The sequence below is a fragment of the Rhipicephalus microplus genome, chromosome 1 (genome assembly GCF_043290135.1).
Source record: "Rhipicephalus microplus isolate Deutch F79 chromosome 1, USDA_Rmic, whole genome shotgun sequence".
Classification (NCBI taxonomy): domain Eukaryota; kingdom Metazoa; phylum Arthropoda; class Arachnida; order Ixodida; family Ixodidae; genus Rhipicephalus; species Rhipicephalus microplus.
In genome coordinates this window covers 144,875,542-144,903,108 of record NC_134700.1, presented here as the reverse complement: position 1 = coordinate 144,903,108, position 27,567 = coordinate 144,875,542, and the positions used below count along the sequence as shown (strand labels likewise).

At 43.3% G+C, this 27,567-nt stretch overlaps 1 protein-coding gene across 2 annotated transcripts in view; it reads left to right on the top strand.

Moving 5' to 3' along the window:
* Nucleotides 1-24,968, top strand: part of LOC119177828 (neural cell adhesion molecule 2-like) — a 196,620-nt gene extending 171,652 nt beyond the window's left edge. The window contains exons 5-12 of one of the 2 annotated variants that reach the window (XM_075887458.1): nt 10,526-10,729; nt 14,425-14,721; nt 15,530-15,814; nt 17,736-18,023; nt 20,803-20,978; nt 22,816-22,942; nt 24,075-24,203; nt 24,360-24,968. In XM_075887458.1, the coding sequence (XP_075743573.1) occupies nt 10,526-10,729; nt 14,425-14,721; nt 15,530-15,814; nt 17,736-18,023; nt 20,803-20,978; nt 22,816-22,942; nt 24,075-24,203; nt 24,360-24,511 (1,658 nt within the window). In that variant the 3' untranslated portion in view covers nt 24,512-24,968. Of the gene's footprint in view, nt 1-10,525; nt 10,730-14,424; nt 14,722-15,529; nt 15,815-17,735; nt 18,024-20,799; nt 20,979-22,815; nt 22,943-24,074; nt 24,204-24,359 lie in introns of both variants that reach the window. The other variant, XM_075887457.1, reaches the window with a different exon arrangement.
* The last annotated feature ends 2,599 nt before the right edge of the window (nt 24,969-27,567 follow it).

The following is a 27,567-nucleotide window of genomic DNA, read 5'->3' as shown; positions in this document are numbered from 1 at the left end:
CTTCTCGGTGTGTCACGTGGTAGCACAAGTGCTCGCTTGATGATTTTTCTCTTGAGGGCATTGAGTTTGTCGTTCTTTGCTCTGAGCTAGTTGTGCATAGCCATAGTGGAGGTGATTGATTGATTGATTGATATGTGGGGTTTAACATCCCAAAACCACTATATGATTATGAGAGACGCCGTAGTGGAGTGCTCCGGAAATTTTGACCACCTGGGGTTCTTTAACGTGCACCCAAATCTGAACACACGGGCCTACAACATTTCCACCTCCATCGGTAATGCAGCCGCAGCAGCCGGGATTCGAACCCGCGCCCTGCGGGTCAGCAGCCGAGTACCTTAGCCGCTAGACCACCGCGGCGGGGCCATAGTGCAGGTGAAGTGACATAGCGCAAAGGCATTGATCAGTTGAAGCACGTCGTCCTCCTTGAGGCCTCTGCGTCAGTTCGTTACCCTTCGCACGAGACGAAGAGCATTCCCGGTTTTCGCAAAGATTTTGCATTGACGAACGAGATTCGACGAACATACCGTGAAGGTGGCAACCCTGAGTACGCCTGTGCCGGCGTTATAACGGCGAGCTGCTGGGGAATTTTAAAATAGCGCACCGCGAGCGCTTTCGGTGCGGTCACTGCCAATGCGCCTGTGTCGTAACGCGAGCCGCCGTTCGCGTTCGCGGCTCGCCCGCAGAAAATCTCAATAGGCGGGTGGCGTTTTCTACCTGCATGTGGCCCATGAAGTACTGTGTGTAGCTTCTGTGCATTTAGGTTCGCGGTCGGGGTGAAAGTCCCTAGACCTTCTCCTTGGGGAGCAAACGCTATTTTAAGCCTCATAAGGCGCCCGCAACTAAAGCAACGCCTGCAACACCGGCAAACGTTATTCTAAAACTCCTTGTCATTTACCACTTCCGGCATGCACACCTCAGAACAGCTTGAGAGTATAACTTATCACCGTTGCTTTAATATTTTCTTTCAAATGAAAATTTCCGTGGAGACGAGCACAAAAAGTGGTCGTCTTCTGTATCACTCTTGATATAGAAGAAAATAGGAAAAGGGAACACAGGGAACACTTCGTGCGAGACGCTATGACGTGGCGCGAAGCGCAGAGGGTTCATTCAACGGGCCGACGTTTAAAAGAAAAAGCAAAGTAGATCCCACGTACAGTGTGAATCGATAATATGCGAAGCACAAATGAGGAAGGTTGATACGTAACTTTAAGATCGGCACAACGATAGGAGGTGGACGTAAATTATGTCGTATATGACTTTCATATCTTGATTATCAGGTTTTGACACGTCATTTACTTTCGTCATCTACTCACGTGACCTGATATCAAATTTGGCATATGCGGAGAAAGCAACACGGCCACTTGCACGCTATGAGCGTAGAACGTAGTCATGCTTCACATGACTCGAATATCAAGATTATTATGTTTGGATCTGCGATTTACATTCGCCATTCATTCACGTCATGTAATACAAAATTTCGTATGTGCGGCACTAGCGAAACGAGCACGAGGAAATCTTGAGCGTGGTATGTTGTCACGTTAATACATCACACGCAGGTCATGATTATCATGAGTGCACCAGCCATATACCTTCATCATTCATTGACGTCACGTGACGTAACACCGAATATAGTGCATGTGGAGCTAGCAGAATGGCCATGAGCGCATCATGAAGGGCCTAATATACTGTAAGTATAAGTAACGCTGACGCGCGCACACGCTGGGTGCAGTGACGCTACGCTAGCAAAACGCGAGCCCTCCATAGTCTGACGCCTCAGACTACAGAGCACTCTATAACAGCGTCTGTCGGTGACCACATGACTACATTCCACGCTCATGATGCACTCGCGGCCGTTTCGCTAGCGTCACATATAAGAAATTTGGTATTAATGTACGTGAATGGATTACAAAGGTATGTGAATGGTGCAAACATGATAATCATGAAATGCGTGTCATGTAACATGACTACAGACCAGACTAACAATTCACTGGCGGCCGTTTCGCTAGCTTCAATTATACCGAATTTGGTATTACAGGATGTGAATGGATGACGAACGTACGATACTGGAGCAAACATTATAACCATGAATGCGTGTCATTTGAGAACATGATTACATGCCACTGCCAAGGCGCCAATACATCTAGACGTGACCCGGTACGTGTGCTCGCCGGCGTTCATTTCGTCGCGTCACGCCAGCGTTGCCACGCCAGGCGCGGCGTCCTGCCTTATACTCGCTGGCGCGTGCCGTACTGCGTTGCTTTGACGCAAGCGCGTTTCAGCGCGCTCCGCGTTCCTCCGTCACAAATAGAGGGAGGCGCAGTGTTGTATGGGTAACGCATCGGCGCGAAATGCAGCATGTCGCATTTCGCGTTAGTTGTCGTCGAGCCGCGCCGACGGACGCTGATCGTGCCTGTCGCGCGTGGCGTCAGACTACATAGTGCTCGTGTTTTGCTAACGTAGCTTCGCTGTACCCAGCTTGCGCGTGTGTCAACGCTACATTGGAGTATATTCGGTCCTTCATGATGCGCTCGCGGCTGTTTTGCTAGCTCCACTTATACCAAACTTTGTGATATGGGACGTCAATGAAAGACGAAAATATATGAATATATAGTGCAAACAAACAAAATAAATAGTGGAAACATGATAATCCTGACACGCGTGTCATGTAATAACACGGCAACATACCACGGTCATAGCGTGCTCGCAGCTGTTTCGCTGTCTCCACATATACTATGTTTAGTATCACGGGACGGGAATGGATGACGAAGGTAAACGACACAACCAAACATGACAATCATGACAGGGAAGTCATGTACGCGAATCTTTACCTCCACCTCGTGACGCTCTGCTGACTTTAAAGTGCCATATAAACATTTTTCATTAGTGCTTCGCATATCTTCGATTTCCGCTGTCCGTGGGATCTGCCCATCGTTATGTTTGCAACAGTCACATACCTTCGTCAGCCGTTCATGTCCCGTAATAGAAAATTTGGTATATGTGAAGCTAGCAAAACGGGCTTGAGCGCATCATGAGAGTGGCATGTAGATATGTTGTCACAAGACACGCATGTCCTCATTTTTATGTTAGGGTCTGTCGCTTGTGTTTGCCACGTAGTCATGCTATACCATACCATTTTCAATACATTTCATGTGAACAAAACCAGGGCAATAGCTGCAAGGCTACAAAATGTAAATAATGACTTTCATTACATACATTTCACAATTTTCTTGTTATGAATAGTCACTTATGCTCTTCATACAGTCATGTTATGACATACCATGTTTGGTATCGCTAACATTATTTAAATGGCCAGGAGAGCTTACAGTTGTAAGCAGCTAGATAGATAGATAGATAGATAGATAGATAGATAGATAGATAGATAGATAGATAGATAGATAGATAGATAGATAGATAGATAGATAGATAGATAGATAGATAGATAGATAGATAGATACGCTCAATGTCACCCAAGTTCGCTAAGAAATGCTAAAATGCTTCGTATTTAAAAAAATAAACAGCGTGGGCTTCTGAACTTTGGACATATAGAGTGTGTTTTTCAAGTACAAACACGTAGTAATCATGAAGGTTGTTAGTTCACACTTGTCTTGAGCATATCTGTGTGTTTTGTTTTTCGTGTGGAGGGGGTAGTCATTTGTAAGAGATGAAAAGAAGAGAAAGGTGAGCCTCGCAAGTGTCTGCAGGTAAGTGAGACACCTCAGCTCATGAGGGGATGGCATAACAAGGGATGAAGTGAGAAGTAAAGATTCAGAAAAGGCAAAGATTCAAACATAATTAAAAGAGTCAGACGGGGCACTGATCAGCTAGAGCTACATGGCGTCGAGAAATCGTGGATGGTGTCCCGATCTGCGAGAGCTACGCTGGCGACGGAGATGGCAGACGGCACAACTTTTCAGAACGGAATTCACCAAATGATCCCTCGAGTTTCTTTCTATGCGCTGCCGCTGCGTGCTGGAAGTATCGAGCTGCTTGTAGTTTTAAAGACGATAGTCTTTCTTGGGGACCTTCAACGCAAAAGTTTTTGTCTGTCTGTCTGTACAATTGTCTGTTTGCTCTCCCTTAACTGTACCCTGAACGAACCAAAGTGGCCAAACGATACTCCAAATGGCCGACCCCATCCACAGCGCCCACCAATAATGCTCCAGGTTCAGCGTTCATACTTGTGCGATTGTTTATTAAAAGCAATATTGCGCATATCTGAGACACCATAACAACACGTCAATATTGTGTATGTGTATTTTTTACTTGAAATGGCATACATAAATAACCCTAAGGACCGTAGCGTTTATCACGTTGCGTTGCCCATGCAACGTCTGCACAAAAAGGCAAGTGTTTCCGACGCTTTGGTTAGACGACATGGTGGTGGCACCTACCCGTCGCCTTGCGTTCTGCACCTTATCACCTCAGAGACAGGCGCGCACTTCGCGCGCTTCGTTTTCTAAGATAACTGCAAGATAGCGCTCATGTCTCATGTGTGACGTGACTTGATACGCTCGTTCGCCTCCACTGCATGCTCAAGGCACTCTAACTCAGTGCCTCAAGAATACTATTCACCGATTTTCTTACACAGAACATCAAATAATTGTTTTGTCCACTCTCTCCAAGCGTAAGACTATCGTATTTTGACATTGCGGTGTAACATGCAGATACGGGGCCAATTTTTTATGTGATATTCTAATTTCTTGTTATTTTATTTATTGCTTGAGCCAAACAACTAAGCAGGGATTTTGTTTGCGAAGAAAGAGGTATGCACGTTTAGGCTGATTCAGCAAATAGCCGCACCTTCGTTTGTCGTTATTCAGTCCGGGGGCGTCTAGTTCAACATAGGGTGCCTAGGAGTTATGCTTTCATAGAAGTAACATTCTATACTGCATCCATAATAATGCAATTCAACAGCAAACAATTCTGTGAAGGTAGAAGAGACATTATCAGTAGTATTGGCATAAAAATTCCAGAATATTGAAGTGCACGACAGGACAACATCTTTCTCGCTGATGCCGAGCCTGATGCCTTTGAAGAACACACCCGACGTAGTGCCAGTTGGTCTGTAGTAAAGGCTAGCCTCCCGTACGCTTTACCAATGGTGACACTGCATTTATTACACTGAGTGTCAGTCAGTGCTGCTAGCTGCCATGATACTCACTGTGGAACGCACTTTCAACACGCCTCCCCACTTTTTCCTCCTTTGCGGCGTTTTGCAAGATGGCACCTGGGTAGGCGTAAAGCACACAGCGATAGGTCGGTGTTTCCCACTGAAACATGACAAACGCTGCTAACGGACAGTTAGAAAGAGAATACTTCAATAGGACTAAGAGACCTGCAGTCCGCGTTTAGTTAACGCGCACATTGCAAGTATTTTTTGTTTAACAATGCACACAAAAAATCTCCTACTGGCACAACCTTAAGGTTCAATCAAAGTACGTGCCTTTTTCAAGAACGTTTCTCTTTGAGCCCATTGCTAGCAAACCTGTGGCATATGTTGTATATACATAGCGCACCGTTATTGTTAGGGGGAGCATTATTGACATGGTCTAGTTGGTTAATTTAGCGCGCCAATGAGCGAAGGCTTGTAGATTCGAATATCCAGTGTGTGCTCTCTAAAAAAAAATTGATACATACTCCCAGTCGTGGCTACGAGCACCAGTGACTAGCCACTCCTTTGTTCAAAAGTCGACGGCAAGGTACCAGCCATGGTAGCTTAACTGGTTGAGCATCGGGTGGCTTATTTCAAGATTACAGGTTTGGTTGCTGCCGGTGACAAGTTCTCTTTACGTTCACTTTACTTTTACAGATTTATACTTTGTTTACCACAAATAGAACGATGCTCTCTTATAGTTCTTATTTATGTAGTGCCTGAGAAATATAAAATTAAGACGTCAAATTCTAGTTTCTTTGTCCTCCAATATATATTCGCGGCAGGTGACGTCGTTGATTATTGAAATTTGGATTCGAACAAGGAACGGTGAAAAGGAGTGGAGATGCGCTGAGGCAGAAAAGAAAATATTGACCAAAGAGCACCCTGGACCAAAGCCATGCTGTATGAAATAACGATATGAGGAGCGAGTGAACCAGCTGTTACCAACATATGGACGTGGATTGCAGCCGCTCGATGAATGGCGTTTCCCCCAAGTTTCAGCAAGTATATTAGCTGCGCCGCAGGTTTATGCATAATTAGAAGCGCGTATTGTTGAATTAGGCTTCGCAGTGGGCTGAAGAATTAAATTTGTTAGGTATCTAGCGTGCCTTCTAATCACGCTTTTGCTGATCGAACATTTACAGGCCATATTCAAAATCTTATGTTTTAATTCACATGAACAATTGTTATAACACCGAAGCAGTTTATTTTTCTAAAAAAAAGCAGATTTACCTATCATGATTGACTTCGCTAAAATACAGAGAACCATTTCACGCGTTCGTGTTCAGGAATTGGTGGGCGCTCCAAATTTTTAAGTGCCTAAATTATAACTTACTCTGCTGAAGGTCCAAGATGTCCGTACTAGCTTCCGAGTCACCATAAAATTGCTCTTGTTTGACACTATGTCTACTGAATAACGGTAATCATTCAGCATTGAAATGCCAATATGCCGTAATAAACATTGAAGGGCCAATAAAAAAACTTATCTTTTATTTTTGTTGATTAGAATTAGTTCTTGAGAAGCGTAGTTGATCCGTTAATATGTGCAGATATTTTGATGTAAATGTGTAATGTATAATTGTGATGTGACCCTTGTGACACTCAGACACTACAATGTCATTGCAGGTAAATGATATGTAGTCGGAATATACACGGCAAAAGTATTTATGTATTTTGGTGAGGCTTTGTAGTGATGAGTGATCTAGTAGACTTTTGTATTGCTGTACACTCATAACTTTATGCACAGAGCAGCAACAAATGTCCCGAAGTAGGTACAGTCCACATGGAACTTGGAGTAGTCCTCGGGCGATGTATTTCCCGCGAAATTTTAAGTGATGACTATGCTTGCATTGAATTTTCGCCCAGACACCTCGCAGTAACAAAATATTCTCAGTGATTTGGCTTTACTTCCCGCATTTATTCGGAATTTTGTTAAACTGTGCCTATACAGGGGCCCAGACAGTGCCTACTTGCTTTCAAGTTTACTTAGCAAACCCAGTTCTGCAAGCATGTTTCAATCAAATAAATACCAAAGCAAACAAAGTATTCCAGTGATTAGCTGTCAATGGTCAGCTGTCAGTGTCTGAGTGGTGATCGTTGGTTGTGAGCGATAAATCACCTTGCCCGTCACGAAAAATTGGATAGTTTCAAAAAAATTGAATAATAAAAAAATTCATGGTCAGAATGAGGAGCGAACACAGGCAGTCTGCCTGGCAAGCAGATGTTCTAACACGTATGACTCTTTGAAAAAATTGTTATACCAATGTCAAAATCCCTATTTGAATGTGATGTAGTTGATAGTCTTCTTAATGCAGAATATAGTGCGTGGTAGAAGCATAGAATGGCGCCAAGCTTCAAAAGATGTGAATTGAGCAAGGAGTGGGTGTTTCAAAGGCCCACCCATTACAAAGCGCGCAGATATATTTATTCATCAGCAGCAGAAGCGCTAACAAATTGAACAGCTGCGTAGGTTCACATGTTGCCCTATACGGACGGCTAGCGGGTGCTTCGCTGATTCTTAAAAAGAATAAATATGGCGTAGTGTGCAAATAACAGCTTTTCCACAAAGGTGAAGCATCGAACACGATAGAACGATTCGGAAGGTCACGCGCTGAATGGCAAGCACATCGAAACTTGCCCCACGTTTTGATCTGCTTGCCGGAGACTGTGACCTGTGCAACACTTGCAGTGACCTTTGTGTGCCCGGTAATTACAACTAAATTGTTGCGTTGAAAGCTTACGGACAGCCAAGATATAAGGTGCTCCTAAAGGCGTGCGAGTGTGCGTTCACGGGTTTTACACCCACCTGCTCATCTTAGCAAGGCGAAGTATGCGGGGGAGATAAGGGAACGCGCCACCGCGCGTTCACTTATCTCTCTTGCGCAGTTCGCTCAAGGTATATATATATATATATATATATATATATATATATATATATATATATATATATTGAGTGACGGTGACGCCAGTGACAAGATCCAGCCGAGAAGGTCAATACAATTGCTTTCTCAACAGATAGCGACTCAATAATACTTTAAAACGGTCCATATAATCCGCAAAGTCGTTTGTTTCCGTAGGGTATGGTTAACATATGCACCGAGAGCTAAAGCAGGCTAGCAGTTCCGGAAGCAATGTGCACGAGTTCCGCTTAGGCTGTCATGATCCGCTCCTAAAGACGAAGCTCAAGCGTCCACCATTTTTTTCCACCACACATACGGATGTTGCGTTCTATAATGCGGAATTTTGATAGAGATGCAAAACCTCTTAACCGAAGTTTGTAGTACTCAGGTAAAATCAATATTATTATGACGACTCGGTTGTGACGAGGTTTATTGGCCGTGAACTCGGGAACGAACAAGCGCAACGGACCCGAAGGTGAAGCACACGTTCATAGACGATGAAGACTGTCAGCCAGAACAGGTGATGATGACTGAGTGCTGTTCAGATGAGGGTGAAGAGCATAATAGATGCCTACAATATGCAGGTTTATAATTGGTGTAAACAGTTTACAAACCAATAAGTGCGAGGAAACTTGCAATGTATGAGCAAGTGAAGACGGTGCTCAGTCAAACAACGCAGTAACTGTTCTTAGCGTGTTTTAAACAAGGCAAGGTAGGTTTATTTGAAGCTACTAGCAAGGAGAAGCGGGAATATGCGGCTTATTTGTTCTCTCTTGGGTTTTCTAAAATTCTGACTTTGCCTTTACAAATATAACTTATTATTTTCCACTCACTCGGGTCGTGGACGACGAACGAACTGTGTGATTTTACTATGTCTAGAAACGTGCTACCGCTGCGTTATCAAAGAAGAAATGTGCTTGTGACCTCACGTCTTGAAGCGCAGTTGGTAGAAAGAAAGTTGCATACTTGTGTGTTCCTACGGCGGCCATCCTTTCAGGCAAAAGCAGGTTGGTGCACTGAATCGACATTGCTGTCACACTTTTCTGAGGAAGCTTTGGAGAGGAGAACCTTGCCAGAACGCTTTACCTGCTATTGACTGTCGTCAGCCAGGCACGCAAAATTCGTTGGATGAAATTTACATTCACTAAGGTTCACATAAAACACACGCGCAAGTATCAAGCTCATTCAAGCTATGAGATTTATTATTCTTTTTCCCTACAATAAGCAATTTTCAAATTCCAGCAGCCTTTAGTTATTTTTTTTAAAACACGCAGCACCCTTTTTGTTTGCGGTAAACACACAACACCTTCTGTTAGCGGCAAAACACGCGAAGTGCAAGAATACACTCTGAGGAGAGTAGATATTTTCGCTCAAAAGAATTGTAGTGGGCTTGTGCGTCAAATAATAGAGTGAGGTTAAAATTTGATTACAAATTAGGAATTCTCATACAGTACCGACGAAACGAACCTAAGTTCAGTTTGTAACGCCTCTTATGATTCTCATACCGTTCGCTCTTTTCTGACTCATGAATCGTGGGCTAAACTTATCTTGTCAAACTTGTCACGGAACGAAGCTAGTCCAGACGTTTCCGCACTCCAGCGATGTAAGGCCAAGAACGATTAAGTGGACTTTTTCTACTGGGAGTCTTCATTAATTGAAACTCTATGTATGTTATCGCTTCTGAAACTGCGCCAATATATTTTCTTGTTTGGGCAAGGCGATAATGGGAGGAATAAGTGGCTGTTCAAAAGAAAGCAGATTTTTTATTTTGGGTAGCTCTCAACGCAACGCCCACACTTTATTTCGTCACCCATTTGAGGAAACAAAAGCCAGCTGCGCCAGAAGAAAGTGCACCTTTTGTTCTCTTGGTCACTGTACTTTTGATTAAGCAGCTCTGACAAAAAACTGGCTGCGCGACAAGCGTTCCTTCTATCGATCATCATCCTTTGTGGTTCGTTGGAAAAATTCTTGGCAGCTCGTTCTAAAGAACACTTGAGAATTTCACACTTGTAGTTATCTGATTAAAAGTTCGTTTCAATATTTATTCAGCCTCGTCATTATATCCTTGCGATTGACAGGGCTATAGAGTGGGTACTTTTGGTTGTTCTAGAATTAAATTTTGTGGTGCACTGCTGTGGACCTAATTGCGAAGCTATCACTCAAAATATATAAAAAGCCGAGTGTTGCTAAGAGTGGAGAAAGTTTGCACTGTGCTTTTATTCAAGAGTTGCTTTGAATTAGCTGGCCGGTTCCAATTGCATGTATATTTTTAATTATGTAATATTAGCTGGTCTCAAGTTTGCTTAAGCACTGTTAGCACACAAATTCATCATTCATTTACAGTGGCAGAGTTTCTGCAGGGGTTTACAGCAGTGCTATCTTGGATCAGTGAGTGTGGAGCACAATGACTCGCTCACTCCTTTTTCCCTCACTCACTCACTCACTCCTTCGTCAATTTCTGACTCCTTTGCAGGTAAGCCCAAGCCTACGCTGGTGTGGAGCGGCATGCCTGAAGGAATGATGGCCGAGGTGCGCCCATCGTCGGAGGCGCAACTCACCACTTCGACTCTACTCATTCACTCTCTGAGAAGAGAGGACCTTCGAGCGACCCTCTACTGCACGGCATCAAACAACATATCCTCGCCTGCCGACACATCCGTCACGCTCGACCTCAACCGTAAGATGCTGTCACTTTTATGCACGTTATTGCGTGCAAAGTACTACAGTCCAATTTAGCCTGACAAGGCCAGAGAACTCGTTTTGCCGAAATTCCTGTGTCAAAGATGATGTTGTTTATGAGTGAGAAACTAGCGTTTTCCGAGAGCGAACATTTGAGATGAGTGAAAAGAATTGCAAATATATTGTCTGGTGAATAACGAAACCCAGTTGCGTGGCAACAGCAATCCTACAACTGAGCCGTGTCAGTGCTTCAAACTGTCTGGAAAGAAAGCGGCATGAAAGTCACATAGTGCAAGGAGTCTCCTTAAAATGTAATATTGCGTAGCAGTGGCGTAGAATAACACCATGCGTCGAGGAAGGCACATTGCACAAAGATTTAGAGATATAAAAACCCATTATTTAGAAAGCGCCGAGGCTCAGTAAAGCATTATCATAAGTAGAAACAGCATCAACAAGGTGTACAGCTGCCCAGGTGTGCGTTTTGTTTAGCGGACTTACAGTTGGTACTTTAAAAATCCCGAAAAGCAAGACTTACACTGTTGTGCGCAACTCGAAATTTATGATAGCTAGACTCATCTATTGATATGCACGCAGACGCTCGTTATCTTGCTCCATGGTTGAGGTTCAAAAGTAAAGAAAGGCCAGTGATTGGGAAGGCTACGTTGACGGGGCCAGATTAATCTATCGCATTCCACCCTCGACGACAACGGTCATGCACCCATCTGGTTTCTTGTTCTTAGTAATGTGAAAATCGTTCACAGGTATTCCGGCTTAATCTTTTACAGTGAAATAATTTGTGAGCAGTGTCACTGAGGCATTTATACGCAGCCTGCGTTTTCGGTGTGCTGACCCGGCCGCTGCGTCTCCGTGTTTTGGCTTTAAAGCGAACGCCTTTATTGTCTGATGCTCACGTTTGTCCGTCCATCCGTCCATGGCCTGGAACGATACCAGGTGGCCTCCTGGTCACACAACGGATGCCAGTCGTGTCGGACACGCCTCGCGTGCTCTGCTAGCGTACCGTCGCTGTGCCTGTGCCTACGCATGAAAGAAGGGAGACGCGCGCATCATGTTCCAATCCGACGGACCCAAACAGGTTTTAAACTTCCTTGCACCAACCCCATCCCAATGAGAGCCTGATTTTGTCGAACAGACTTTGGAATTTACAAAGTGTTGCCTAATTGTTTGTACAGTTGCTGGGTGCTTTTTAGTAGGTCTGTTTTTAACAGCGTCACCTTTTCCGAATTCTGTCAACATCAACCTACTTCTTTCCTCAGTGATATTGACAAGTTCAAAGTCATGACAAAAATACAAACTTCACTGCGGTTTACAAAGGATTGTTGCTAAAGCGTCGCACGTGTGGATTTATTAAGGCCACACTGCTTGCTCACACACGCTATATACATGTAGTGCGGTCTCAATACTTGGAATATAAATGAAATGAAATATCACGTGCCGTATATTTTGTTCATTTTCTCGTATGCTTCTTTTGTTAAAGTGAGCTATTCTTTTACTACACAAAGAGCAGCACGAGAAAGGCCTGGCTAAAAAGATGAGAAGCTTTGAAACAAATTTGTCGAGCACTTTATATGTGAGATGGACACGATACCCTCCGCATTATGGATCACACGAAATTGCGAATACAATGCATGGTCTGCTCATTATCATCTGGTTCACCTTCTATCAAGAAGGACATCTTGTTTAGCGGTACGAAGTGTAAATAACAATTTAGGCTGAAACAAATTCAGGTAGGTTTTATGTATACGTGTACGTTTCCGTGATTTAATTATACATGTACATATGTGTACATGATGAGTATTTGACGTTCGTTGAATGCTGTAAATTTTGCTTTGATAGCAGCCAACAGTTTACGGCATAAGACAGTAACAGAGGGCTGCAACATCTTCTGAACATGGTCATGGTCAGAGAACATAGCCTGTCGGTAGAAGTTTCTCTAGTAATCATGTTAGCCATAATATATGACGCCACATGTAAGAGGCAGTTTACAATATTGTTTAAACTCAGCTAAACTTTGCTCGTTCTTATCTGTGAGTACAGATAAGAGCGACGAAGATTGCTTGACTACGCAATATGCTAAAGACAACATTCACTAACATCAGTATTTGAGCCAACCTGTGCCCGCAGTGCGTGCCTCTGCATGTTCGTGCAAAGCTCTGTTTTTCCAACCTATAGCGCTGCCGTGCATTCACACTTCTTTGGCTTTTATTCTCACTTTACCATTACTACTATTGCTAGAACTGCCCTACTGCCAGACTTACATGCATTTTCACTGCACCATAACGTGTTCGTAAAAGCAACGAAAGTAAGGGCACGGATGTAAAGAGAACTCTAAATGAGAGAATCCAATGAAATGGCGGTTATGTCTTGCCGCTTTGTGGTCCCACATTCGTAGATTTGAGCGTCCTTTATGCGACGAAAACATAGAGAAAGGGCTTGAAGCGTGCCGCATATCTCTGGAAATGCACGCTGAAATTCTGCATGCATAATGCGCACGTAAGAAGTAAAAGCGGAAAATTTATTGCCTAAATCTGTTAGGTAATAGTTTTTATACGAAAGGCAATTGTTGTAGTGCAGTGATTTTAGCTGTAAAAAAAAACTATGGCGTACAGAACACGTTTTCTTGCATTTCTGTTATACCGAGTGCGTCGTCCCGTTTATATCATCACAATCACACATTCACATACACAATAAAAGCACCAGCCCAGCGGGGAACGCCCCGAACAGTCATAGAGAATGCTGAAAAATGATCTTTCATAACCCTTTGTAAAGACTCTTTGTGTAACTGCTACAAGCACACTTCCTGACATTCACTTAACGACCTTGCCTCTTGACATTCAGTGATAATTAGTGTTCAATCTGCAAAACTGCTTACTTGTTCAAACACAATCGTGAAAGGGCGACCGTTTACATGCTCTGTACATACAATTTATTCGCAGGCACAATCAAAAGTACTTTGTATATTTACTGCAATGCGATCAAAGTAATGTGCAAAGCAATCACGAATATTCAAAATGTTTTCTTTTAGTGTACAGTACAGTAACTATATGTTTACCTCATGTGTTAACTCTCATGTCATGAGCTGAATACTCCAAGTGTCATTTTAAACATTATGTCTGGAATAGCGCTTACTCCCACGAACTATTCATGCTTAGCCGCTAGCATTCTGGACTGCGCGAAGTAATCAAAAGCATTATACTAGTTTTAGCGCAGAAGTAGCCTTCACTCTTCGCACACCACGTTTGCCCAATGCTGGCCGTTCTTATGAACGATGCGTATATCTCCAAAGTTGCCTGCGTGCATGTGCGTTCGAGTGTGTGTGTGCTCCAGTACGTGTTTTTGGTTGATTGATTGATGTGTGAATTTAACGTCCCAAACCAACCGTATGATTATGAGAGACACTGTAGTAGAGGGCTCCGGTAATTTCGACCACCTGGGGTTTTTTAACGTGCACCCAAATCTGAGCACACTATCCTACAGCATTTCTGCCTCCATCAGAAATGTAGCCACCGCAGCCGGCGTTCGATTCCGCAATCTGCGGATCAGTAGCCGAGTACCTTAGCCGCTAAACCACCGCGGCGGGGCCAAGTATTTGTTTTTGAGTTGCTGTGAAGTGTTCGTGGATATACTGACAGGAGTTTGTAAACCTCGCTGCGACTTCCTTTACAACGTACGCAGTGCGTCCAACGTCGGTGAAGATCAGGCGTGGCGACATTCCCGTCTCGGCGGGCCTGCCTGCTGAAATCGTATGCGAAGTGTGGGGTTCGCGGCCACCGCCTGTAGTGACGTGGTGGAAAGGCCTGCGTCAACTGAACCACACTTTTGTGTACGTGTCAACGGACGGCAACATGACCACCAGCGTGGTCTCGTTCACACCTTCGAGTGATGACCACGGCTCCAGTCTCGCTTGTCGAGCCAAAAACCCAGCAATGGTGGACAGTGTTGAAGAGGACACGTGGACCATGGACGTGCAGTGTAAGTGGACACTCCCAATTCATGTGAGCACATACGCATGATGCACTCTCGCATACACATGCGCACACACTTATACATGTAATGTTCTAGGCTACCCCTTTGTGAAGATACCATCAGCAGTGGCTTTCAATTTTTTTCACTTATTGCTCTTTGAAGCCTATTCGTTAGAAAAAAATTGCTAATAAATGATATTTGTTCTAGGTTTTGGCAGAAAGAAAAGTGATTTGTGGGACGGAATGAATATGTTATACGCTCTATTGTTACAAACTTATATGTTGTGTTGGACTATGTATATTAGTTGCATCAAATATCGTTGCAAAGAGCTACAGTTGATTTATTCAAGAAAATAGTTTTGTGTATATGCGTGAAAGTTTTAACAAACAATTTGACGTACTTTTAGAATTCGCAAGTCGCCGATGCCGCATAACATTAAGGTCTGCAGCCCATCTAGCAAACAGAAGGAACAATCACGGACGCAAAACATCGGGGGTGGGGTTCAGTTGAATGCCCTTGATATTATTAAATGTGGCTCTGCAATGAATGATTCTCTCCCTAAACAGGCGATTATTGAGCTTTCGCTATGTGAACCAAAGGAACGGAAATTGAACATATCAAAGTTTTGCTATTGGGAAAGAGGGGTTGTTTCTTTGATAATTTCACTCACGGTAATAATGGTAAGCCGAAAAAAAAAAACTCGTGATTTTCTCCATTAATTGCCTTGCGGCGCCTAGCCACGCACCTAAATCACCCACATCATAGAGAAAATATTTTGCACGTTGAGTTTTCCGCACAATGTTTTCCTTTGCAGACAAGCCCAGGATTTCATTGCAGTTAGGCACCAAGCTAAGTCTTGAGAACATCCAGGAAAATAACGACGTGTACCTGGAATGCCGCGCGGACGCCAATCCTCCAGTTGAAGAAGTTGCCTGGCAGTTCGAAGGCGACGAGTTACAGGCATCTGAAAATGTGATCGTCTCAAAGAACTTTCTGGTGATTCAGCGGGTGCAGACATACCACTCGGGCCTGTACTCTTGCAGTGCTGAGAACTCGGAAGGAAGGACTCAGGGCGAGACACTACAACTTCGTGTGCAACGTGAGTTTCTCGCTAACATTCATCAGTTCATGAACGCAATGTTTACGTCATAGTTTTTCTAGACCAATTCATGGCTACGTGTTAACTTCAAAGCATCAAAAACTGGCCAGACTGTTCAATTATATCCAACAGATACAGGCCATAAAATTTGGGGAACGACTCAAGCATCATTTTCACTATCGTGTATAGTTTATATTTCGACATGACGTGTGAATGTAACGGCTAATCGGGAGACCCGAAAGTATTGCTTTTTGGGAGATGAATATGAAGCGTATCTGTGTGCACCCTCGCACACGTGTAAACACACACACACACACACACTCACACACAAACACACACACACTCCTCTTCACACCTTTCCGCTTTCTAGGCTGTCTTCGCTTCTCGGTGCAAACCTAAACTGAGTCGCAATCAAAGCCGAAGTGCAAACGCTTTCCGGCTCCTATATGTATTTGCATCTACCTCTGATCTTCAGCCACAGCCAACGCTCTTCTTTTCACTCACAACCAAAGGCACTGTGAAAGCCACCAACACAGGAATTTCTGCGACGCGAAGTCTTTAACTACACAGCATGAATACTGGAATGTCATCCAAAAGAAAGCGCTCTTGCCTCATCAAACTCAATGTAAATTAGACTGTATGCTGCAACCGTTCTGCGACATTGAAGCAAGTGATGAAAAAAACTATCCTAACGTCAGAACGTAATCAGGTGGTGGCATCAGGATATCACAAATTATATCATTATGACGACCCTATGATATCGGTACATCTTGTGATGTAACGCTAAACAACAGAGGTGAAACACCCTCCTGTGTATGACGAATGAAACCGGGCAGCGTGGCCTTAAGCATAAAAGATGCAGACGGTGATTGGCAGTTGCACGTGAAGGCACATCTCGTTTTGCCTGTTCCTTGAGTCACCGTGAAAAACATACAGAACATTTACCCTGTGCTTTCGGCCAGTCTTTAACAAAGATGCGATGAGTACATTGAGTTGGAGATGAAGTACGAAGAGCAACGGTACATGCACGAGTACACATTACGTTGTGGTTTGTTAAAACGGGGCGAAAGCAAGGCGAGTACAACAGCAAAATAGTTCAGGGCAAGAGGGAGACAAATGCGTACAAATTCGATAATTATTGAAGTATAACAAAAAGTAGGGCCAGTACAAGCAAACAAGCAATCAATAAATAACTAATAGAAAGGAAAAAAGAGATGAGGCTACACATGCTATTGAAAAAGAGAGACACTACACAAAAGTGAACAAGCATCATCTGTTAAAGACGCGACGATTACGCCGCTAAATGAGAAATATCTTTTCGCTAGGGGATGAAAGGGGAAGTGGTCATGTGCACCGGACGTCAACCCAGAGTGCGTATTTCTTTGTTCAGCATGGTATCTTCTTGAAGCGCGCAAAAAGTCGTTATGTGCCTACTTACCCATGCACCTGGGAGGATGGAGTTCGGTTCGTTTAATGAAGTCGGCTGCTGTCTTCGGAGGCGTCGCAGGTAGTTGCGGCAATTAACAAACTTGTTAATAATTTTGGCCAACCCCTCCACACATTTCTAGTGTTGGTGGTTCAGTCGAATTTCAAAACACATTATGACCGGGCGGCTCGTGAATTGTACCTCATGCACAAAATTAACAGTGTTTGTGGTGGCATATATACATTGTTTGTAAAGTATTTCATTCTTTCCTCGTTGAAATAAAGCTCGGCTGCAGACACATTAAAAGAAAAAGTTGTTTTCAAATTCGCGAGTTCAGCTGAGGCCACGCAGTACGTTTCTGAAGCCAGGCTTCAAAACTGGCGAAGGAAAGCCTATTGAAGCTCCCTGTATGATCTTAGGATTAAAATTTCAGTCATCTGAAAATATAAAAGAACAAATGATGTTTCGCACGTTGCTTGTTTATTCTCCGTACAGACGCGCCACTGTGCAAGGCAAACCAGCACGTAGTGTACGCTGCGTCACGGCACCAGGAGGTCGAGGTGCATTGCGAAGTGGAAGCGGATCCCAGCAATGTCACCTTCGAGTGGCGTTTCAACAGCACACTTCAGCAACGGCCCCTAAAGAGCTTCACGGCGCAGGGCACGAGCAGTGTCGCCCGGTACATCCCCCACAGCCACACTGAGTACGGGACCCTCCTCTGCACAGCCTCTAATCGCATCGGGAAGCAACGGCAACCATGTCTGTTCCATGTCGTTCAGGCAGGTCAGTAAAGTTGTATCCATGCAGGCAGATTTCGCGTAGAGTTGTTTTAGCTGGGCCAATGAGGACAGAGAACGTACGACATGAATGGCGTGGATGTTCTCTGTGTGGGACATCTACTGCCGGTACAGACGTTGAGACCATAAGTGGAGCATTTGGAATGCAAACAAGATGACTGAGAAGTGAAAGAATAATTTAGCGAGTGTGCTGCTATAAACGACATTGTTATCAAAACGAAAGCTTCAGGAAAGGACTTATGTAATTCATCTGTCGACAAATCCGTCATTTCACGCCGTCAGCAAGCGTCATCAAGGAGAATAGAAACAGAAGTCTCGTGAACCTAAATGCAGAGGCTAATTTCCCCACGCTACTTGTGGGACGAGTTCACTGTGGAAAAGGCGCGCCAGAAGTGAATCGCATAACAAACATGCTTTAAGCACTGCTCGCATATGATCACTCAGGCAATTTATTTGCTGCTCTAACGCGTTGAACAGCAAAGCTTTTGTTTGTTGGCTGGACAACAAAATCGTGTACGCAGAGTTGCATACAATAATGGACGACTGATATAATTATTTTCAGTATGACACACATTACATAGTCCCTTTTGCTGCGTCTAAAAAAAACTACTATCGAAGATTAGTATAGCTGTGTCTAAGGACTTGGATTACAAACTTATTTCAGTTTAAGGAGAATTCAAAATGAACCTCATACAAATGAACGTGCGTAATAGAAAATAGAGGGTGAAGCTGCATACGTTGAAATCTATCAGGCGTAATAAGTACCACAGTAAAGTGATTCAAGCGAGTTTTACCTCGGTTAGTTAGACCGGGGCATCAATAATTGTTGGGAGTGCAGTACAGAGACAAGGTACAAAATAACAAAAACGTAGGGCTGCTTCTTTTCCTCTAGGCCCTTAGCCTTCTAATTCGCTATGGACAGCGCTGGAAATACGAGGAAAAAATACTAAGGCACGCGTAACAGCGCAGAGCACTGACTATCGACAGAAGTTTATCTTGACGAAATGGAATGTTTATATGGATAGGCCAAAGCTTGCGTGCCTGCACAGACCACGACAATAATGGATACAAAAATAGCAAAGGTAATAAATTAGAAATGGTTCCAACGAGTGAATCCTTTTGCTTTCATAGTGCAAATGAGCTATTTCGTTAGGAAAGAGGAATACAGACCGCTGGCTGTTGCACTTATCTTCATTCTTTTGATGTATAAAGTTTTTATTTGCATGAGAAAACTTCGGGTACAGCGCATGTGATACCATGTTTAAGTGAACCATTTTTATATACAAACACAGAGATAAGCTATCATGAGAAATTGTTGAAGTTTTCTACTTAAGAACACACACAGTCAAGTGCACGAGCCGGCCGTCTATCACTCACGATGACAGCGAAACTGCGCTATAATGAAACATGTTTTGTTGTGAAACAGACAACTCACTTCAATCTTGTAATAACGTCCGGAAAAAAGCTGACCACACTGTAAACTCGCATGGCACAAATACATATAATAATAGCGCCTTTCGCTCTTCAACAGGAACAAACAGCTCTAGACACATGGCGATGACATAACTGCAGACAGGGTGCTATCCCGTGCATATGTCTCGTCTATCACCATCCCTTTCTATTTACCTTTGTTTATCAATCAGCTCAATATGGTGTACTGTTGAGTATTGATTTAAATATAAATTCACTGACGAATCATGTTGAACGCTTTTTACCGCGCATTACAGCACAGCACAATACTTTTTAAAGGGGCTCTGCACCACTTTTTGAGCATGGTCAGAAAATGCTACCGATCGGTAGTACATGCTCTCGACAACACGCGAGCCAATTATTAAAGCACAGTAAACGGCCTTGAATTCACAATAAGTTACCAAAGTAAGCTAAAATTGCGTCTATTCTCTAGACAAATCATGTTATATGCCGAAAAATCACGCGTCAACGACACACACAACAGCAATTAGTTGATTTGAACACGACGCACCCACTTGTTAAACAGATCTCCGTGAAAGGCCGCTACTTGTCCACGCGTGCACGCGCGATCACCCTGAGAAAGCCGCGCATTTGAAAAAAAAAAGAAAAAAGTGCTCAAGGTCACGAAGCACGTGTGGCGTTTTTCCGTGGCCCTGCAATTTCTCCCTAGAGTACGCAAGTGCAGCATGCGACAAACTTTTGTAACTCCACTCGCACTGCACGGATTCTTAAAATTTTTGAAGCATTGAATTTGTGAGGCAATAACCTCTTTCGGAGAGTTCATTACATGGTTACTTAAAAAAGTGTTTCAGGGCCCCTTTAACAAAGCGTTTGATGGTACAGCGTGACTGAACCTATAGTAAAAATGTGAAACTGTCAACACTATGCGCTATCACGGTGACGATGTTATCTGTTCTTTATAGAAATAACAGTAGTGGAATCAAGAGGTATGACATTCATTCACCATTATTTTATTGCTGCTTGTAAAATGCAGTGACAGACGTGCTTATCATCTGGAGCTTTAAAAACTACACCAGCGAAAATTGTTTGTCAAGAAAATGAACTAGCGTTCGTTCATCCCAAGTCAGTTTTCTTTTCAGAGCAGTGTGAACAAGCTGGTAACAACTTTTTTTTTACCTAAAGCTAATTCAAATCAGGTACATTGATATAGGTATGTATTTAATGCTTCACCAAGTGTGATCTAACTCGTCGTTCCTCACTTCTTCTTTCCAACCTTCCCACGTTTCTTTTCGGTATTTTCTTGCTTTATGTGTCGGCGGTTCATTTGAAAGTAGGACCCCCGGGCCCTGTGGAGAACTGTTCCATCACCAACCAAACTGAGGGATCACTGCACCTCGAGTGCCAGGCAGGATCAGATGGCCACCTTCCGGCGCACTTCGTGCTCTCCGTGCATGACGCAGTTACAGCCACAGTGTCAGCAAACTTCACCGCCGACAAGCCAGATTTCTGGGTGAGAGTATACCGTCGAATGAAGTGCTCACCTGGCAGAGCTAATGCATAGCGTTTGTTTAGGACATCTTCACTGCAACATCGTAGCCGCAACCACGAACACGTGCAACAGCAATGCTGGAGGCAATCGCGAGTGCGGACACCTCTTTTTTCTGCTTACATGAATGTCTCCCCGTGTTCATTTTTGAGCAAATGAGTTGAGATAGTTTACTGTGAAGACGACTCGCACTTTCTTGCACCACCTTTGAGCACCAAGGAGCCCCATACAACTAATATAATATGTTAAATGAAATAAAAATAGTTGCTGCTCTATTGTGACAGCACATCACTCTCAGGTGAAAACGGAATGTTCATTGGTGAAGTAAGAAGAACTGGCTACCGTGTATTCCTAATATAGTGTCCGAATAGTTGAACACACCACGCACTTTTGTTAACGTTGTTACGGTCGAGTAACCGTGTTACCTCAGAAGTACACCTGGACAGGTAGTGGTCTATATTTTCAGTTCTCATCATGAAAGGTTATTGAACTGATAAATAACGGGAACTTACTGTTCTGTATTATTGCGGACTATCCTTTTGTTCTAAACAATATCTGTTGTGGAGGGCAGGCAGCCAACTGCTGGGCCCTCCTTGGTGGCGGTTGTCAGCTGTTACCTTCCCAATGCCTCTGGGAGATGGTGTTTTCAGCATATATGAACCACATAAATAAAAAATAGATATATAAATAAACAATACATAAATAAAAATGTTATTCTCTGTCAGGCTTTTATTCTTGACCAGATGTTCGATACGTGGTTTGTATGAACAAAATTGTAAGCATTGTGAAGAAGACGAAGGTGTTAATTGAAAAGAGGGAGAGCTCGGCCTGAAAAGCGGGTTGCTAGCCGGATAATCTTCAAGGGGGCAAGGAGAAAAGAAAGAGAAAGAGGAGCGCATGATGAGGTGTGATTGTGATATCTAGCACAATGAGTTACTTCTTTCACTATTCTATTTGGGGTAGGACACAGACAAACGTCTCTACATAAGGTAAACATTAACACGTGTTCTAAAGATGGGCGTGCAAACCTGTCTTGCTTAGAAAATCGAGGAATGCCTTTAAGCTGCGTTGGGCGTGATTCACATGTTCCAACGCGCCGTGGTTAAAGGGTGACTGCTTACGAACTCCCATGCACCGGGGAAAATAAAATTCGCGTATAAGCAGACTTTAGCTCCCCCAAGAGAAAACTGCGGTTCGCCAGTTTGTCGCATAGACGCGTAAGCGTGTACAACGCTCGCAGTTTTTATGCTTAAGATTTTGCCCACCCTTCTAGGTGTGTGCTTTGATTCACTGAAGGGAAATTTCCATGGGGTAACATATATTCCCCTTTTCTGTTTTCTGCCTATATTAGGTGTCAAACTTCAATTCAACGAGAACTATTTTTGCCGGGAATAGTTTTTTTTTTCTGGAAATCCTCTATATAACTAAACGCAGCGGAGAAAAACTAGCTTAGTAAGGTTGAAACAGTATTACTCAGGCCGAAATTAAAAGCGCAACTTTGAAATAATTCTTTCACTTATCTAATTGCATCAGAAATAATAAAGAGCCTTGGAAAACATATTGGAACAAATTTTCAGTATATATATATATATGCTTTTTCTACAGATTGCTTCGATAAGTGCTATGTCGTATTAAACATAACGATTTACCGGCACTTTTGTGCCACTTACACATAATGCCTCCCAGTAAGCTTTAGCGAATGTGTCTCGGCAATAATGAGCCGAAAAACACGTTGTGCTTGATATTGTAGCAGTGTCGTGTAATGCAAGAATATTCGCAATGCTTACGTAACTGTCCACAGGTCCACGATCTCCTTCCTGGTGTGGAATACTTTCTTGTGGTCTCCGCCGTCAACGAGCGAGGCCGAAGTCCAGAGCTCACAATACTGCCTCCAATTATGCCTCTCGTGGGAAAGCTGACAAAGTCCGGTGCGTACTTAGAGAACGAGCGAAACGTGTTGGCTTTTTCTTCAAATTTTAAATTCTTTAGCCGCTACATCATTTTTTGTGTGTATGTTTGGGAAGAGTATGCAGTAGATGCATAATATTCACAAGGGACATGGCTTCAAAAAGATACTTTTTTATTCGTTTGTATAATAGCTTAAATATATCTAGTTTAACCACACTTTCAACGTAATTCTAGTGACATATATATTGATCCGCTTATAATATGGGTCCTTCAATAGGAAGAGAAACTGCATGTTATCTTACCCAGCAACTCAGATAGCAAATTATACTGGTATAATGAGACAGGGGAAGCTACGATTATCAGGACAACAATAAAAACTACTTTTGTGAGTCGGGTGAAAGAAGCTAAATTAATAGTGTGGAATGAGCAAACAATAAGTGAAATCTGAAGAAAAAATATTTTCTTTGTTGATAAGGTTACTACATTTTTTTAACAACGAATAAATGATGTCACCATATTTATGTGTAGAGTAAAATGTTGAATTCTTTTTTTGTGTGTTGTGCACTATGTTATACAGAGATATTCGGGCGGTATGAATAAGTAGCTTTGAATGTGCGACTTCTTATGGCTTACCTTACGCACAATAAAACTGGTGTTCTGAAATAACGAACGCAAGCTCACGTTGTACTGAGCAGCATAACTGATCATTTCTTTGTAATATTGTGAGCAAAGTGGGATGTGCCATCAATATATATTTAATTAAGTTATTTGGGATATTCTGGTATAAACTAGAAATCGAAGGATTGCTCGCCTGCTCACCGTCACCGATACTTACTTTAGAACGTTTCATGCATCCGTGCTGTTCCTTGGCTCTTATTTTGGTTTATTTCGTGTCCCATGAAACTTTACCGGTTTCGCGGTATTAATATCAGCAATTAAAGCACGAAACCAGCGTCATGAAGACTAATACATAAACTCTGGCAAGTGATTTTCATATTCGTGCTCAGAATGGGTGAATGGACGCAATAACAAGCTTTTCCGCACTCGGGTATGGGTCCTGCAGTTGGAATGAGCGAAAATAACCAAAACCATCGAATACATGTTTGCGTGTTGCCGAAAATAGGGCTGAAATCGTATTCTATGGGAACGCAGGAAGTGCAGCCAAGATTTACTCGAGTGCACTCCTAGTGACGGTGATTGCCGCTGTGGCGCTTCTGTGCATCCTGCCTCTCATCGTGCTGGGAGCCGTTAAACTGAAAGGACGACGCTTCTTCAACAAGAGTGAGTGCTCGTTTTGCATTTATTTGGCGCTGTGGCCAATCCAGTTCTATTTTAGTACTTGAAACATAACTCTTTTAGTAAAGTGTAAAACATTTCATACCGTTCGTACGCAATCAAGGAGTGAATATTTTATATCTTTGTATGTTTTCTTCACAGGCCCGGAGTCGAAGAAGGATGCGACAGACGAAGACGCCTGCCCTTCAACCACAGTTGCCACACCTGAGGAGGCCACGCAACTTCAGATAGCCTCCATCTATCCTAAAGAGGACAACCAAGTGTGGATTGTAAAGAAGAGCACGGGCCTATGAGCATCTACAGCCGGTGTTCTTTACCCCGTGACCAAGCCGTTGCCGCTCATGACTGCGTCAGCTTGGTGCCGAAGCCAGCAGTGACACGTTCCACCTCATCTAGGGTCTAATTGCAGGCGGCCTAATCAACAATCAACTACGAGATTATTGGAGTAAGAAAGCCGACGGTCTTCACAAAGACGGCTAACAGAAAGAGCTCGCGGTAGTCACACTGGTTGATTTACTTTAGACAAACAATGTTTACTTGAACAATTTTATTTAGACCCAATTTTTCAATCCTTACCTTGTCTCTTTATACTGTGATAGCAAACAGGGAAAGAAATACGCAAAGTTGAATGATGAATGAAAGCACTCCTGCTTGGAAAAAGGACTGAGCATTTATTGGAATAGCAACATGGAGGCTATTGACTAAGATCTATTCTATAGTCTCGTTGTTATGTGGAGAGCAAATGTGAGAAACTAGAACTAGTGTTATGACAGGGAGATGTTATCTGGAAGCGATGGAAGAAGCACCTATGAAGTCCGGGTGTAATGAAATCACATGCGGCATATTGCAGTTGTTTGGTCGCGCACAGGTAAAGCTTCAGGTGCGTGTGTGTGTTCATGTGCATCGTCGTGTTTTGGCCACCACGAACAAATTGACTTCCCTTGTTCATCTCAGGCGCTCCAAGACATGGATGTGCTAATTGCGGTATGCGATGAGGGAGCTGTGTATATAAATGGACATATATTGACTATGATGAATGTGAAAGCGACCATTTAAGTGACTTCGTCTATACTCATCAGTCCCGTGACCTCAAGCTCAACAACCGGTGGTGAGTAAGGAGGATGTGCCAACGTAAAGCGGCTCGAAGCCCCATGTAAGTCTTCAACCGTGATATTTATTGTGTCAAGTTGTTTTATACCTTATCACTTTCACTGTTTCTTGCATTGTAGAGCAGGGTTTATTAGCTGAACAAGTTCAGCGAGCTTACTAAGTACTATTTAAAACTTCATCGCTTTGAAAATTGAAAAAATAAGCATCCCATAGGACAACATGCAATATACTACAGGATGTCTAAGACTCGTGTACGATATAAGAAAATGTATAACGCAATGGTATCACGTATTACAATCATGTGTGCTTTACAGGTATTTACTCCTAGTTGCTTACCATTGAATTTTGGCTCGAAACAATTGTAGTGTGAAGAAGGTGGCTTTAATTTTTTATCCCATAATGCGGCCAATTTTACTCGTTCTCCATGAACTCGGATATGCAGTAAGCATCTTCATGCCACGTTTTACTGTTTTCTTAGTATGCAGATATAAAGCATATTTCCGTACTTTTAATTCGCAAGTCTAACATAGAGACCCTTAGCAAACTAAAAGGGCACAAACGAATTTAATTGCGAAGCATTGCTTAGCGAACTACAGTTACTTTACGCGTACCTATCTATCTATCTAGCCACCTAGGACTTTTAGCTCTCCTGGCCGTTTCTATAATGGTATCGATACACAACTTGGTATGACATAACGTGACTGTACGTAGAACATATTTGAACGGTCGTGACATGAAAATGATGACATGTATGTCACGAATGTCATGATTTACAATTCATGGTCCTGCAGCTGTTGCGGTGGTTTCGCTCAAATAGCATGCTGCGAAACTTGTACGGTATGGCATGAGTGCATGGCGAACACAAGCGACAGACCCTAACATGGAAATCATGACATGCCTGTCATGTAACAACATGACTACATGCCACGCTCATGATGCGCTTGTGGCCGTTTCGCTAGAGTCACATATACCAAATTTGGTATTATAGCACGTGAATGGATGACGAAGGTATGTGACTGGTGCAAGCATGATAATCCTGAGATGCGTGTCATGTGAGAACGTGACTACGTGCCACAGTGAAGGCACCAATACATTTCGATGTGATGCATTGCGCGTGCTCGCCGGCTTTCATTTCGTCCCGTCACGCCGGCGTTGCCACGACAAGCACCAGTCCTGCCATATACTCGCAAGTGCGTGCTGCGCTGCGTTGCTTTGACTCATGTGCGTTCAGCGCGTCCTGTGTGCGTCCGTCACGAAAAAAGGGAGACGCAGTGTTTTTTTTTTTTGGTAACGCATCGGCGCGAATTTCGCACCGGTTGCCATCGGGCCGCGCCGACGGACGCTGGTCGCGCCGGTCGCTCCTGGCGTCAGACTGTTGAGTGCTCGCACTTTGCTAACGTAGTGTCGCTGTGCCCAGCGTGCGCGTACGTCAACGCTATATTGGAGTATATAATTGGGCCCTTCGTGATGCGTTAGCGGTCGTTTGGCTAGTTGCACATATATCAAATTTGGTGACGTCAATGGATGATGAAATATATGACCGGTGCAAACATGATAATCCTGACACGCATGTCATGCAAAAACACGACAACATACCACGCCAATAGCATGCTCACGGCCGTTTCGCAAACTACACGTATACAAAATTTGGTATAAAGTGCCGTGAATAGATTACGAAGGTAAACCACACATCTAAACATGATAATCATGACATGGAAGTAATTGTATGGCATAATTTACCTTCACCTCGTAACATTGTGCCGATTTGAAAGTGACACATCAACCTTTCTTATTCGTGCTTCGCATAAAATCGATTCCCACTGTACGTGGGACAGACAGACAGACAGACAGACAGACAGACAGACAGACAGACAGACAGACAGACAGACAGACAGACAGACAAACAGACAGACAGACAGACAGACAGACAGACAGACAGACAGACAGACAGACAATGAACTTTATTTGATCCTGAGGAGCTTTGGCGGAAACCCCTATCGAAGACTGAACGTTGGATCTGCCAATTTTTTTACAGACGTTCACAAAAGGAAGCAGGATATTCTGTCGTCAGGCTGATTTCATGAAGGGTCACCCGTTTTAATATATTTTCACCCATTCATTTGTCACTCTCAGCGTAGGATAGCAAATACGTGGCCTCTTAAAATGCGTAGCAGTATGGCGAATTTTGTGTTAATATGCATACTTCCCTCGTGCACTCCACTGCTAATCAGCGTTATAT